Source organism: Lycorma delicatula, chromosome 11 (assembly GCF_047948215.1).
Source record: "Lycorma delicatula isolate Av1 chromosome 11, ASM4794821v1, whole genome shotgun sequence".
In the NCBI taxonomy this organism is placed as follows: Eukaryota; Metazoa; Arthropoda; class Insecta; order Hemiptera; family Fulgoridae; genus Lycorma; species Lycorma delicatula.
In genome coordinates this window covers 31,266,449-31,283,901 of record NC_134465.1, presented here as the reverse complement: position 1 = coordinate 31,283,901, position 17,453 = coordinate 31,266,449, and the positions used below count along the sequence as shown (strand labels likewise).

Here is a 17,453-nt window from a genome sequence, read left to right as displayed (position 1 = left end):
ACGATATACTTATTTATCTTCAATCTTAATTAAAACTATATAATCAATAACTTATATAGAGGTGCTGAACAGAAAAAGAAAATCTTCAAATATCAGCATCTGTTGATGAAATCATGTTATACTTATTCAAGAATCAAATTACTTTTTTCTGAAAATGTTAAGCGAAAAAGTCAAAATTATTTTTCCTCATTCATATAAGAATTTCTTTCAAAATCTGTGTTCTACTAACTATTGTCATGTTCGATGAATTCATTGCTAGAGCACAATAAATTTTATTACAGCTTACACAAATTTAAAAAAAAAATTTTTTTTTAATTTTAATACAGAACTTCAAGAAATAGAAATCACACCTAAAAAACATTCTGGTTTGTTTCAGGTACGAGTTCGTAACCATGCAAAAATGGTTGACTGCTATTTAACAACATTCTACAACCACAAATCATTTTTTGGCAATAAGAAAAAAGTGGCAGATGATATTATTGAACATCCGCAGAATTATCATATTTATGAAGGTCTTAGCACGTTAACAAATATATCACGTTATGATTTACCAGATCCAGAAGTGTACAGAGATTTCTTCCGTTTAAATGCAGTATATGAATTCCAACAATTATCATCAACATGTACCTATTTCCGCGGTTGTCCGATTAATCGATTAGACATTGCAATTGCTTATGATCTCCCAGAATTAGTCGGAAAGTACAAAAAATCAGCTGAACAAGTTCTTACTAATGCTGCTGCTCAAAAACCAAAAAGTTGAATAGTGATTTTTTTGGATAAATAAATTTAAAATACATCACTATTAATAATAAATAAAAGAACTGTTGAACAAATCTTCTGTAATCACATACATTTTTACTAATACTGTTTATTCAGATCAAGTACTTATTTTTATAAAAACAATAATCTTTACTACAATAATATTTTAACAAATTTAAAATTGTAAAATTGCAATTTTTCTTGTAATAATAAAAATAATAACACTCAGTTATCATTATAAAATATCTCCAACAGTGTTGCTAATTTATGAGGTGTCTACAACATAAGAGAGGTTACATGTTACGAGGTTACAAAAGATGCTTTAAATGGATATAGTAAAGATATCAAACAAAAAAAAAGACCCAACATATGGAAGGAAATAAAACTGATGGGCATAAAAGCAAAAAAAATATTTATAATAATCTTCAATTTAAAAAAATGTGATTACAGAAAACATTTTAAATAATATACATTTTTCTGATTAGAAATAGTAAAAAAATTCTAAATACATAAGACTTTGATTTTAATGTTAGTGAATTGTAAAAAAAATAAAAATAAAAAAAATATTACTATTATAAATATAAGAACTGTATAAATTAAAGTAATAATACAACAGAGATTTCTATTATATGAACGTTTATTTTATATTCTATTAGTGTTAGAACGATTTCCTACTTAAATAACAACAGATTATAATTTTTTTTTTTCATTTTCCTAATGTATAAAATTATTCCAAGAAAACAAAAAAATATATATATATATATATTCTGATAAATATAAAATCAATAAAATTAAATATCTGATTTAAACAGTTCCTTCTGAACTAAAGAAAAAATAGAAAAGAAATATAAAGAAAAAATTAAAGTAAATATTTAAAAAAATAATTAAAAGAATGTAAAACATGTATATAAACAACTGATTGCATTATGGAAAAAACGTAAACAATGAAGAATAAAATATTTAATAAAAACCTAGGCATAAAGAAAGACGTTATTAGAAAATATAATATAAAGTGATGATCACTGAAAAAAGATATTATTTATAAAATTCATCAATTTCCCTCGATTTAATAAACATAAGGTAAAAGGTTACTTCTAATAAGAATGAAATTATAACAAAATTAAAAACTAAATAAAAATATTACAAAGGATTTAATATGTAATTCATTTTTAATTTTAATGTATGTATTTGTAAGTTTACTAAAAATAAAATATGTGTATGTGTGTGTGCGTGTATGTATGCATTACCAGTAAAGTTTAAATGAAGACAAAATACTAGAACAGTAAATATGTTTTTGCAAAATCTAGAAATGATCAACTTAAAGCTGAAAAGTATTGAAATAACAACTATAACTCCATATTCTATAACAAAGGATCCAACTACACATGTATTTCATCGGTTCCTTTAAGCTACGATGGACTATTTTTTAAAAGTAATTCTCTATTACAAGCATCTCACCAAACAATATAATCTTTAGGGCTTTATTTAAAAAATTATGAATAATATCTGTTATTAATAGAGTAAATAATTGTCTAATTTCTACTAGAAGCCTATACAATATTAAACAGACAATTTACAGTGATAACATTTCCTGCATTAACATCCTGTATATATATATATATATCAACACAATGACCAAAGAAAAAACATTTGTAAAGAAAAAAAAAACAAAATTGAAAATTAAACATCTAAAATATTCCCAACTTATATATTTTTTAAATAGACCCACCATTGTAAAAAAAATTGAAAACCCTATGTAACTTTCTGTTTTATTAACTTTGGCAAACAACAAAATCATACTAACTGTACAATTTACTTAAACAATCTTACGTTAAAAGAATTAATTAATTTTGCTGGTAACATGTTTATAAATTTAATAGAATAAATAAATAATATTTAAGATTTAAGTTAACATAATTTAAATAAGTAGTGCTGTAAAATAAATTATGTATATAATATAGCTACATATATATTATTATTGTTATTATTATTACTATATTATTTATGTTTTTATTATTCATTCGTTCCCGTTAAAACTTAGTTTTAAAATTAATTTAATTTAAATTAAGTAGTTGATAAGAAGTTTTGTTGTTCATTTAATTAAGTTACTGTAGATTTAATGTTAAAAAAAAAAAAATGTAAATATGTGTGACAATATGGATGCAAGCTTAATACATAAGTAAAAAAAAAAAAAAAACACAAAAAAAAGGTGAATGAGGAATGTTAACGCTTATTGCTTGATGTAAGTGAAAGGCGCTATGAATAATTGTAATATATCGTTAATATTAATACAATTTTAACATCTTAGACGCCATTCACTGACTCTATCAAACCTCAGAATCCATCATTACATAAAGCTTCCATCTATAAATAAAATTAGAACATATCTACAAAATCAAATATATAAAAAACATTATTGCCTAATTTTATTTAGAAAATACCTTTTCTTTTATCGAAAAAAAAAAAGAAATATATATATAATAATTCACATTATTTTATTTACTATAAATTTAAATAATTTGTATGTACTCTGTGTATGGATGCTGTGTTATTTGGTAAATAAAGTGAAATAATTTAAGAAAAAAATCACCACCTATTTTTTAGATTTTTTAATGAAAAAAAATAATAAAAGACATTATGAAGAATGAATCACCATACAAATAAACATACATACCTTAGCATCACCACTACTATATTACCTCAGTAACCGTTCACATTTAATGACAGTGCTAAGGGGACATTTATGTATAGTGTTTACACAGGTGACTTCCTACCAATGATCCGAAATCAGTTAATTCCCTGTACAATTGACTTAGAAATCAGCAGCAGCTGATTTGCGATGGTGAGTTCACTACTCGACCAACCTGATAGGTACTAAGATCTGTACTACTAACCATACCAGTTCTAAAAACAAAGACCTTTGGAAATATAACAAATTCCAATCAAAATAGTTCTTAATTCGTTCATTATGCAGCTATATAAAGAACAGTTCACTAAAATTCACTTACAGATAACTCCATCTGCTTGGACACTGCAGTCCATACAGCGGACATAAGGTAACACCATAGCAAACATTTTTCATCTACTAACCCAAGCATAGATTAACACAGGGAAAGATTTAAGAATTTGTTCTATGGAAGCGGTAGAATAAGTTAAGAGTACAAAATGATAAGACATACTTTACATACATTATGATACTGAAACCACATTCAGATGTCTTTCCATGAATTTGAAAAATAGTGTCATTCTAAATATTAAGTAATTGTGATGTAACTGTTTTCAAGCAATCTTTTAATACAATACAGTGCATTTACTAGTTTAGCAATTAGAGTTCACCTGTTTTATCAAAATAAACAAAAATTTATTACTAACTTATAATGTAACACATGCTACATAATTCACACCTGAATGTATTTAACACTGTATCAATTATATTTAATAACATCAACAATACAATGAAAATTTGTGCATGATGGGTTCACGGCAGCTGACTGATTGTTATCTAATTCGTTAAAATGGACTGGGGTTGGAAAACTAAAAAAAAAGAAATTTTAAAGCTCATTAATAGAAAAATATATATAAAAAAAAGTTGATAATTATATTATGGAGAAATATATTAAGTTTATATATGTTTAAAAAATATAATTTGAATGATAAAATGAAAAAAAAAACTAATAAGCAAAACTGGAGGGTATCAATTTAATTCAAGAATCAAGAAGTGCAGAAATCATTTTTCTAAAACTACTCTATAAAAATATAAATTTAAAAAAAAATCATAAATAAAAAAAGTATTATCTGAAAAAAGAACCAAAATAGAAAAGAACATTCTGACTCACGTTTGGTGTAACTTCTCTAAGCCATTCATCAGCTTCTTCATCAAAATCAATTTTACACGCATTACGGAGATCTTTAGCAGCTTCTTCCCAATGTCCTAATAATCGATGACCACGTCCACGATATTTATAAGCTGGAGCAGAGTCAGGATTAATGGCTAAAGCACGTGAACAGTCTTGAATGCATGCATTTGGTTTGTTACGTTTTAAACTGCACTGTCCTCTCTTAGCGTAAAGCAATGCAGAGTCTATGAAAAAAATAAAAAATAAATTAGAAAAAGTAAATATAACGCATGTTTTGAAAGTAAAGTCAGTTTCAAATTTACTCCACCCATACACGATGTAAGCAGATGGCACTTGCGTAGCTCAGTTATTTCAATCAAATGTCAGCTGTTAGCAATAACTGTTTAGTTCTTTTGTAGTATTTATTTGTATTCATCCATTTATAATGAGTATTACAATTAATAATTCTGTCAATCTGTGAAGTAATCAGACTTCTGATGATAAAAAACAATTCTGCAGATAAAATTCACAGCCAAATTTGTGATGTTTATAGGCCGAATATTATGAGTGATGCTATGAGTGAATGAGACAGTAGTGCGATTCATTTTTGAGAAGGGCAAACAAATGTTTACGATGAAGAATGTAGTAGTAGATAGTTTGAAAGTTGAAACGAAGCAGCAATCAATGCGATGGCAGCATTTATCATCTCTGAAACTGAAGAAATTCAAACAAACATTTGATAATAAAGCTTATGGCTACTATTTTTTGAGATAAAACAGGCGTCTTGCTTGTTGAATTTTGTGATTGCAAACTACTTTGAATGCAAATACCCACTGCGAAATGTTTAAAACTCTTAGAAGAGCTATAAAAAACTTACGTGTTATTTGTTTGGAAGCTATCCAATGGAATTTTGTTTTTGCATGACAATGACTAGCCACAAAAGGCAATGCAGACAATGAGGCAATGGGAAAAGTTTTATTGGAAAATCTTCAATCGTCCACCCTATAGCCCTGAATTAGCTCACAGCAATTATTTTCTTTTTTTTTGTCTTACACAATGTCTAGCATCACAAAGGTTTGACAATGACAATGAATTGAAAAATTGTGGTACTACTTAGTTTATTTAATTCCCTCACTGGCAGCAGAATTTTTTAAAGAGGAAATGAAAAAGCTAGTAAAATGCTATGAAAAATGTATTGAAGTTAATGGCAGTTATATAGAAAAGAAGTAAATAAATGTAGTTTTTATTTCATAAGTTATGAAGTTTGCTCATATTTTTTCACTTCTGTTTTTATTTCAACATGGACCTTATTTTAAAAATACAGCATGCGTAGAAAAGCCATTTTCTACATTTTCTTATCTTTATTACAGACATAAAGAAGTAAAAAAAAAAAACATTTTATTTGAAATTAGATCTGGTAACTGAATAGTTGCAGGTAACCTGACATGAAAAATTCGTCACCTTTGAAAACATAGTCACTCAAAAGAATAACATGTATCACATGTCAGGTTTACTGGGGGGGATTAGAAATAAAGTAGAAGTAGCTTCCTATTTTTTTAATGGAAACTATGAATTTTTTATACGGCTATGAATAAACTTGCTAAGCCCACAAAATGCAGGAATGCTCTGTCCCAACAAGTAACACCTTCACCAAAGGACTACAAAGAAGAACATCATTACTCTCAGAAAAAGGAATTCTAATTTTACTACTACTATTTATATCCCAGATATTTTATATGTATTATGGTCATACAAAAGACAGGAAGAAACAGTGTAAAGCATAATATGCAGCATAATATATCCCCTCTTTCCGTGGAAAACAATATATTACATAACTGTAACTCTCTTGCCAGCAGGGAAAAAATATTAATAAAAGGAATAAATAAAACAATCCATTATTTAAACATACTGAATAAATAAATAAATATATATATATATATGTATATATATTAGATACTGATTGCTTCAAAGACCACTCCATGTAGAACTGGCATCCACTCATCCCAAATTCCTGTAGGATATTAGGAGATATTTACTCTAAAGTAGGAATTTCACTGAACAATAGATATATACTGATCAACTTCAAATATATGCTATTACAAATAGTATTTTCTTTACATAATAAAAATCAATCTATGAGTGAGGAGCTTTGTTATAGAAAATGATCTCAACACTCTCAAAATGTATGTGACTTCAATTGAAGTAAACAAACTATATTTACTAAACCAATCAGCAAGATGCTCCCTTTGAAGGTAATTGGACCACAGAGTAGTAAAAAATTACTTTACAAGTACATTTTTTTTTCAGGATTCTTATGAAGTTTTGCAATAATAAATTAAAAACCAATAATAATTTTATTGTAATATATTTTTTTAAGTTTAATTTTTATAAAAAAAAAAAATTTGTTGGAATGAATTTGAATATGGAACAAACTTGAATATGGTTCTTGTGATAGAGTTTATATTGGACTGACTGGTAGATCTTTTAAAAACATATAAGGGACCACAAATTTTTTTTTTCCAATAATAAGAAGACTTATAATTATGCTTGTCATTTAATTGATGAAAATATGTTTCTAATGATAATTTCAAAGTACTTTATGTTGAGAACAAAGGTTTTAAAGTTTTAGTCACTGGAAATTAATAACCTTAAAAATTCTAATTTACTTTTAAATGATCAATTAGATTTGAATAGTTAAACTAGCAACTTAACAATTAGCCATTGTTAAACTTATGGATCTGAGATGGCTTCTTATCTTTTTGTAAGTACCGCCCCTTTTTCTGAACTGGCCAACAGTACCTACTGTTAAATTTATATTTTACTAAACATGTGTACATCCTGTATTTGTCTGATCACTTCCTATTTATTGACTGATGAGAGAAAGCATTTGACAGAGTGCATTGGAGTGCGATGTAGTTTTTAATAAACACTGGAATATAGTATTGGAAGGATAGAGGAGTAATGCGGAGTAATGAGGAGGAAAGAAACAGAAAGTAATAGTAGGAAGTGATGATAAAGAAGAGAAGGTGAAACAAATAGAAGATGCAATGGACGCAATTTCCACTGTAATAGAAGTAGAAAGAATTAAAACAATCATATGTATGCAGGTTGTCATACGGCATAGGTGGAATCAAAGGAGAAACTGCTGTCTATGACAAAATGTTGTAAGAGTAGGGAAAGAATCAAAAAGGTAGGTAAAAACATACAACGAAAAAAGGTGATAATATTTTGTAAAAATCAAGGTGCCTTTGACATATTGCTGGAAAGAAAGATTATACAAAATGTTAAATCATTTAAATAGTTGGGAAGTTAGGTGAATTGGGTAAGAAGATATGAGTAATACACACAAATCTATTATGTAAAAAATAATCTTTGATAAGGTGAAAGGATTAATAACAGCAAAAAGAATCCAGATTATACTGAGAAGGATGTCTGATGATGATTTGTAGGGAGTACATTATCATATCAATCTCAAAAGTGGATCATCTGAAAGAAAGAAGATAAGTATTTGGAATTTTGAAATACTGTTAAGGAGAAAAATAGAAAAAGTGAAATAACAGGCAAAATAAGGAATATTATGAAGATTAACAGAGGAGTACAGTTTAATGAAGATGACAAGAAAGAAAGAAACATCCTGGTTCGAATGCATCCTATATAAAAATTGTCTTAAGGAAAATAACATAGAATAAAAAATAAAAGGAAGGACTGTAATATTTACAGATATTACAAAGGATAAATTCGATAAAAAATGGAAGATGATGCTTAGTATCATCAAAGAAAGCTTGACAACACAGTTGTAGGACTTTCGCGTCATACGGCTTTTTTCTGATGCATGGCTTATAGACACAAGTTAATTAAAAATATTTATCATTTTATTGAAATATAATACTTTTTGTTTATTTAATTCAATGATTCTAACTAAAGCACGTGTGCATATTGTATTTCATTCACATGAGTGAAGCGGTACTAGCAGCCATTTTAAATACTTTTTTTATACTTTAAATATTATTCATTTATTTAACTCTACCATTCGCATATGACATTACAACACAGCAGATGACACACACCTGTATGTCACAGCTAGTGCTCCTTGTAGTGAAAGGGGCTACTAATGACACACACTGCCCATTTAAAAGTAGTTTATTTAGAGTATTTTTTGGGGTGGGTGTATGATTTTGCAAAAATTTCTTTTGGAAATATTAATATTTTTTAACTAACAAATAAACCTTAGAAAAATAAGACCTTAATTAGGCAAAATTTTGAGATACTGAGGGTGACATTGTTCTACAGCTTGACTTTTAAGTTAAAAATGTAATGGCATCAATGCCCATGTATAAAAGTTATCTAACCAAGTCTGGTCAAAATGAATCAAGTAGTTCTAGAAATATAAGATGTGAAACACTGAACACACACATGTATATGTGAATAGTTCCATCCTGTTTTTGTTTTTTTGGGTTCCTTAGGTGTCAAAATGTAAAGATCTGATGAAAACCCAAATTTGACCAATTCAATACTTTCCCTTTTAAAGCTATAGCTCTGCTACAACACTAGGCAGGAAAGTAAAATGGAGTAAGAAAAATGTACCTGTCAAAAGAAAAATACAACAAAGCAAACCTCAAAAAAAAATTATTAGCATTAATAATAATAATTAACTTACTAGGATTTAACTCGATAGCATCAGAAAACAACTGGAATGCTTTTTCCAAATCTCCTTCTTGATAAGCACCAATAGCTGCAATTTTCTTTTCATTGGATTTATCCATATTCTCTTCAGTAACTTCTGCAGTTGGTTCATATTCTTTTAAAGGCTCTGGAGTATCTGGTTCTACATTGAAGGAAATACAGCCAATTCATTAAAAATGCTTTAAATTTTCTTACTTTAAATGAACAGTATAAATCTTTTATGGATTAAAATCTAATTTAAATATGTTCTGAATTGATGCAATTGTAAAGAATCAACACATTTTCTGATTTTTAATCACTTTAACTTCCTTTATTTATTTATTATTTCAATGCATTAAACCACAAATACCAGATATAATTTTGTTTCACATTTACTAATTTCAATTTTATTCTTATGTATATAAATCTGTATTTAACAAGACGCTATACACTTACATGCAAAATAAACTTCTTACTCTTTACCATACTGGAACAACTCTGTTCAAGAACATTATTTTTAATATAAAACACACTGTAAGTATGTTGCAATCACTGCTAATCACATTTTTTATAACATGTGGTATTATTTATATTTACTATTAAATATAAACTACTAAATAAATATTTTTATTCACATTGGTACACAAGTAAACATCATGTCATGTCAGGAGTGGATATGAGTACTGTTCTAAAAATAATGCACAATTCATCAGGATTCAAAGGCAATTTATTTGTACACCAAATCTGTCCTTCAATATAATTCTACCCATAAGTAAAACTTGCTTGCCAATGGTCTGACCGCTTTTGGATTCCTGTCAGGAAACTATCTTTGTTGTGTCAAATTTCCTGGGTCATAGCAGCTAATAACTCTTTAAAACTGTTAAAACAAATTCATCAGAGTGGTTCTTTAAGCTTTGGAAAGAGATTGATATCCAGCAGACTCAAATCAGGGCTATAAATGAATGGCGAAGTGTTTCCAAGCACAATCAATTAAAATATCAACAGAACAACATAATATATGGGTACGCATTGTCATGGCACACACTGTTGATTTTTTTCTGGAATCAGTCTTTGAACTTTTGGTTCAATGAAATTATTTTCAGTAATTAGTTTTTTGTTTTTAAAAAGAATGTTGATGCTGTATGTATCGAGTACAGAAATAATAATACGATTTTCTGTATTCTATATTCTATTTTTTGTCTGTTTTGCTTCAATAAAAAACACTGATTTTTAAGTTTTTATTTTCTTTCTATTGGATGGTTGTACTTACATTAATTTTCTCAGAAATAAATTCTCTACAAGTTTTGTTACTAAATCTTCTGTATTTATTAGACAATTAACAAAGCTATTGTACTACAAACCTAAAAAAAACTGACAATGAATTCTGTGCTTTACATAGGATTCTTAAAAACTACTGAAATTACAGTTCTGGGACCTGTTTTACCCTATTTTCCAGTTCAAATTACATAAAAAAACCATCCACTTTACTCCTTAATTTGGGTCCCGAAAATTACGGTGGGGCTTCTTTTTATTAGAAGAGCTGAAATCCGAGCAAAATCTTTCGCTTGCTGTAACTCAAAAACAAAGCATTTCCAGAACAATGTTTATATGAACGTTTTTCCTTATTTTCATCGGTGAACATATCTTGAAAGTTTCTCTGTTTTTTTTTGTGAGACACCTATATGTAACCAATGTAAGTGAACTGCTTAAGAAAAATGATATATTAATTATCAAAATAATTTTTCAACATTAAAAAATATTAAAACAAAAAATAAAGTTTTTAAATTAAACTAACCAATAACCCCAGTGGTATCCAACTCTACATCACTTTCCTCACTATCAATCTCTGGTTCACCAGTAGGTTTACTAGATTCATTTTTCAATGATTCTCCATCAGCAGCTGGTTTGGCAGAAGCGTGTGAAGTCTTTGGTGATGATGGTATTTTACCACCCAGTGACTCAACGAATTCTTTAAAAAACGCCAACTGAGGTGAATATAAAATCTGCGGGTTTTGTTTACAAAGAGTAATAAATATTTTTAATTGAGCCAAGGCCTCTGGTGGAATTTCCATATTGCTGCAAGCAAAATGAAAAATAATAAGTATGTAATAATAAATATATAAAAAAATATATACTGTAAAAAAAATATCAATTATATACAATTTTCAATGGTAAGAAATGATCTGATAAAGAATTATTCAGGTTATTTGCTAATGGTAATATCTTATAGTAGTTATTTAAAGAAGTACTTATTCTACTCATATATTATTGTGTATATAATCATATATTATTACAACCGGAATGCAATTTTGATGATTGCTTGAAACCAGATTAAACTTATTAGCACTGTCTTCAGAATCTGTTGGGAAAATAATTTCAAAGTTTCAATTAGTTATGTAAAGTGATGATATGGTAATAAAAATGAAGTAAGGTTAAGAATTAACTAAGTACTGAGACTGTAATTATTATCATCTAATATCAGGTAGAGGATACAAGTGGAATCGTTTAGAATTAAAACATCACACGTCCACTTTTGCCCCTTTTTCATTTTTTGATAAATATTAAGAGATTGGAAGCATTTCTATGACTGAAGAAATATCACACATCCCAATGCACTCTACTCTATAGGTAGTTATGGAGACTACGTAATTTTGTTTAGAATTGAAATAGCACATGTCTTGGGCTTGCTTTGTTACAATTCTAAACCATCTAGTAATCAGCTGATTACTGAATAGTATTTAAATTAACATTTTTCTAGGTTAGTAAACTTTTTCTACTGTCCATGTGATTCATAGGTTGTTTTTTAAGTTGAAATTAAGATTTTAATACATTAAGAAAATAAGTGATAATGATGTAGTGAGGTAAGTCAAAATAAGGAATCTAAAAAATAAAAGCGTGGAGTCATAAACAAGAGTTCGTGGAAAGTAAATGTAAGAAAAAAGGAAAGATGTGCTGCCCATGAGTATGTTAATCAAAAAAAAAAAAAAACTGTTTTAACAAAGAAACAAAAATAACCATGCAAATGTAAAACAGACTATTTAAATTTATTTACAGAACAAGAGAGGAAACAGTTGTTTAATTAATTAAACAGCAAAAATGAAAAAAAATTTATTCTTACAAGCATTAATAGAAAATCATCATACTTCAAAAAAACTGTCTACGTTGGTTATGATGATGAAAAGTCAAAAAATAAGTATTGTTTTTAAATATTATTTAAAAAAGGAAAATAATTCTCTAGTTCAGGTATCTCAGCCACCAATTTTAAACATTTTTGATTTTGGTGAAGCTAGGCTTCGAAGAAAAAGTAGTCTTTTCTTAAAGGTGAGACACCTATTGACAAAAGAGGACTTAATCCTAACCCACATGATATGCCAACTGAGATATGTGAACAAATCCACACATCTAGACCACATTTACTTTCCAGAGGAATACGCTAAAATCATAGCCTCCAGTGGAAAAGGTATTGTTACTGTAAATTTGTTTGAAAATAATGAACTTGTCTATGATTTTAAAAAGTGGTGGAAAACTTATTCTAAAAATTGTGTGTTATCTGTGGAATCTTATGAGAAATCGTACCGAGAGATCAAAAAGTGGTTTTTAGAATATCTGGTTTTTGAACATTTGAATATTTTTAAGACGGGACCGTGATTGCCAGAGAATTCATTGATGGATTACTGAAGCATACATTTAAACTTTTAAAATCCAATGATATTCTGAAATCAATCATATTACCAACTAAAAATGCCTTCCCCAATGTCTCAATGAATTCGATCAAAAAAACTGTATGATATATTTACAGTGCAATAATACATTGTTGATGATAATTAACAATTATATTATTTTAACATTATAATTAACATTATTATTCATATCATAATAATGTTATGAATCAATACTGGCATGGGATTCCACTGAAAAAGATAATGATAAAGATTAGCAGTTTGAAAATAATATATTTTTTGTATTAAAATATGTAAGGAAAATAAATTTTTATTGCATTTTTTTTTAAATTTATTAATAATAAAATAGGTAAAAGAGTAGAAAATAAATGAATTTTATCATTAACTAAAACCAAATTAATTTTTCCTACATTTCCTAATAACAAACATTTTGTTTAAAATTCTAACATGTATCCATCAAAGCTTTTTCTAAATTTTTTGGGGAAAATTTTTAATAATTTAATTTTTTTACTTTTCTATACTGAATTGGGTGGTATTTGTATATGCAGTTTGGATACCATGAAATTTTTCATTCTTTGTGAAGAAAAAAATTTTGTTACCTGGTGAAAAATTAAATTATGCAGACATGTGATGTTTTAATTAAGAATCGATTCATGTGAGAACTGGACATCACATAATATAGATTCTACTGGAAAATGATAGTTAAGTATTTTTATATTACAGTTTTAGTTAACTGTAAGACTGGTACAGGTCAAACTAAGAAATTTTCTAACACTGAACAAACCATAGATGTATAGTCTCAAGAAGTATTTTCTTCATAAATTACGATTGTACACTTAAGTTTTGAAGTTGTTCAGATGAAAGGACAACACGTATTATAATACATTGGCAGTAAAAAATTAAGTGTTTTAAATCTAATGCACAGCTAGAATGAATGAATCAATCAATTTTTGTACAGTGATGAGTAGGACTAAGTCCTTTCTTATAATTGTAACAATTTAATAACATTTTTAATTAAGTTTAGGATACGAAGACAAAAAATAAACATAAAATAACCAAATAATTAAGTTGTACATATTTCAAAACAATCATTCATACAATTTTTACATGTTTGCAAAACCACAAATAACATTCACAGAATGATAATAGAATACTTATATGAATATTATAGATCAAAAACAAAAGCTTGAAAAAACGATTTAAGAAAACAAAAAAAAACTAAAAGTAAACATACAGTAAAGAAAAATATATCTTTCTGTTATAAAAGAATTACTATTATAAATTCTTTAATGTTATTTGTGTAATTATATAAGAAATTTATTGTATAATTGTAATTTATTATTGTAATTTGGGTGTAGTTACTTATAAGGGTAAGGGTGGGTTACTGTGTAACTTACTTTTCCCTCTGGTGAAAAGCGTTTCCAATGAATAATTTCAATTGTAATGAATAACTTTCTTAAATAAAGTATATTCCATATTTTATCAACATCAGAGATAAGTTAGCAACTGTATACAATTACCATATTGGATTTGTGACAGGGCTAATCAACACCAACTCAACTTTACAAAAGTTACTTCTTAATGTTACTGGTTTGTGTTTTTAAATCAATGTGAGATACTGTCTGATTTTAAATATACCTGATAAATAATATAAAAAAACTGCAATGCCAGTTAATTAAGATTAGGACTGTCAATATTACTAGCTTGCATTGCAGACTATTTTTTCAAAACAGGCATAAGCTCTACACTGCCCAGGTCAATTCATATCTCAATCCAATTTGCTGAAGGTGTCTTATATCTCCCAAGATTTTATTCTTCTCATGCTGCATAATGGGTTCAGAGGCTGTCAGATCTTTCTAGGTTAATTATTCTTCAGCAAGGTATATTTGTCTTGAGTGCAAAGATTCACAAGAGGAATATTGAGTTCAAGCTGTTTTATAACTGAGCAAAATGAACATAACAACTTAGCCTAATTGTAAGTCTATTTTTTATTAATCTAACCAGTTTCCTTTTTTCACTTTCATCTAACATATTATTTGAAAACTAATTCTATGTAGACATAAAAAACAATTCATTCATAACTTTGAAGTGAAACAGGGAAAAGATCCAGAGGAATAGATACAAGTTTATTGGGAATGAATAATTGATCACCAGTTACTAAAGGCAATATAAATTACTTTTCATCAAGTCATAAAGTTGTTAATAATTTCACTTATTAACACTACTGTTATATTTTTCATCCTCATATACGTAGTTAATAAAGAAAAATAATTCATTGCTTAATTTAATAATATAATACAATTAAAATAGGACGAATGTTAAAAATGTTATTTTGTGTTTTCATATCTATGAAATATTTTGTTTTAAACAATGAAATGCTTTTTGAAATAACAGTAAACTTTATTCTACGCAGAAAATTGTCAAAAAATTATGTGTATTAAAGCTAGTTTTTATTTTTAAACTGCAGCTGGAACATTGGAAGTTGGCAACCAATGGATGCAGCACTGATGTTTGGATTAGGTTTTGATGAATTTTCTGACGAAAAGTACATGTTTAATTTTTTTCCTTTTTTAATCTATAGTGTTGCTTTATATATTTTTACTGTCAATTGTTCAACTGTCTACAATATATTATTTGTTGTTTACTTATAAATTTTATGTTTTGATGTTTATAGGCATGATTTGTCTGAAAGAGCTGGTTTCCAAAAGTGGACTCCATGATAACGTGAATCACAAGAACAAAAATCACTTTACTTCATTACCAAATCTACTTTTGTAAATACGTCATTGAAACATGTTTAAACAAAAACAATAGCATGATAATCTTTTTACATATACAACAAATGATGTAACTAGACATACTTCAGCAACTCAAAACATAAAAATAACAGTCTACTCATAAATAATTTAAATCTCACTCACACACACACACACACACACACACTCTCTCTCTCTCTTTCTTTCTCTCTTTTAAGTAAATTATAAACAAAAATGATCTTTTTGTTTATAGTTTCTGAAAACAATTTAATGTTTCAATGTTTCTAACTGAAAACAATGTAATGTAACGTTTCATAATTTCTGAAAAAATATAACTTAGAAATAAAAACTATCTAAGACGTAATTAAAGTTTTGATATCTTTCTATCTTGAAATAAAATATTGTAATTGATTTTAAAATAATGTCGTGTTTGTTTCCAAAACTGGGCCACCCCAATTAATTACCATATTTGTTAATATGTACTTTAAATTAATAGTGAACATTTTAGCAACAGATGTATACAAATATGTCACAATTACATAATACAATTGCTTTATTATTTAGGCAAAACTTTTTTTAACAGTTCCTTTATATATTCAATTTAAGGATTTTTACAATCTATCTTAATGTACACATAGCAGTTATTTCCTTTTTTTTCATTTTTAAACACACTATGGAATTTCTTAATACTTTCTTTTAATTTATTACCTCTGTACGTTTTTCTTTGTGTTTCTGATGTAAAAATATAAATAACAAATTTTCTTTTCTGTATTTAACAGTCAAAAACTTAACGACATAGTAATATTGGAAAACTTATATTAACTAGCCTGATACACTAATAAACGAAATATGCCTTTTTAAAACATCATTGTATTACAAAACTAAAACAGAAATAATACTTAAAGATTTGGATAAAATACAGTGAATTATTCAAGGTAAACTTATTAGAAGGTTGTACAAACACAATTTAATGTAATTACTTTTATAATTTATCCAATAATCACTAGTTACTGGGCACGAAAAGTAAGATTTTGGTTAACTTGTTTAAGAATGAAAACTACAGAGAATTATTGTATCTATGTATCAGTCCTACATTTCGTAAAGTATCAGTTATTTACGTATTACTAAAAAAAATACATGATCTAATCAGAAATAGAAAACAATAATTGTAAATTTGTAACTGTTAAATAAACGGTAGGTTCATGAAGCTGGGACCCTCCTAGATCATAAAAACGATTACTTAGCTGTATATCGTACGTAGTTTAGTCACGCTCGGCAGTACAGCAAAACACACTCAAATGAATATTAACATAACATAAACAAACATAATTTAATATCTAACGTAATTAATTTGTTATAAAATTGTCTAAATAACACAAAATAATAAGAAAATAACTTACATAAGAACCAATTTGAACACAAACCAACAAACTGTTATTACAATCAAACCCACGACTTCGGAATAGTCTAGAATCGCTGCATTAAACCACAAACAATCGAGCTTTTTGTATCGATGTATAACCGAAATAATGAAAATGAAAAATCGATATTATTATGCTCAACATTAAATCCCCTTAAAAAATCGAAATTCAAGAAACCTCAAAAATAGTTTTCAAATTATATCTGAAGAATATTTGCAATCCCAAAATGTAGAGTATACCCGTCGCGATTTTCCCCACTTTATATGGCAGGGGCATAACCATCTCAAAACGGAAGGGAGGGAGTGCAGTTTTCTGAATTTAATTTTTATCATGAGCAAA

At 27.4% G+C, this 17,453-nt stretch overlaps 2 protein-coding genes across 2 annotated transcripts in view; one reads left to right on the top strand and one right to left on the bottom strand.

The window, feature by feature from the left end:
• The window catches only part of LOC142332364 (uncharacterized), an 89,583-nt gene extending 86,411 nt beyond the window's left edge, over positions 1-3,172 (top strand). The window contains exon 11 of the mRNA XM_075378771.1: positions 377-3,172. Coding sequence (XP_075234886.1) covers positions 377-760 — 384 coding nt within the window. The 3' untranslated portion in view covers positions 761-3,172. The remainder of the gene's footprint in view (positions 1-376) is intronic.
• LOC142332366 (putative protein FAM10A4) overlaps positions 1-17,177 on the bottom strand; it is a 130,953-nt gene extending 113,776 nt beyond the window's left edge. The window contains exons 1-4 of the mRNA XM_075378774.1: positions 17,094-17,177; positions 11,053-11,333; positions 9,253-9,420; positions 4,596-4,840 (exon numbers count right to left, since the gene is read on the bottom strand). Of these exons, the coding sequence (XP_075234889.1) occupies positions 4,596-4,840; positions 9,253-9,420; positions 11,053-11,329 (690 nt within the window). The 5' untranslated portion in view covers positions 11,330-11,333; positions 17,094-17,177. The remainder of the gene's footprint in view (positions 1-4,595; positions 4,841-9,252; positions 9,421-11,052; positions 11,334-17,093) is intronic.
• Positions 17,178-17,453: the final 276 nt, after the last annotated feature.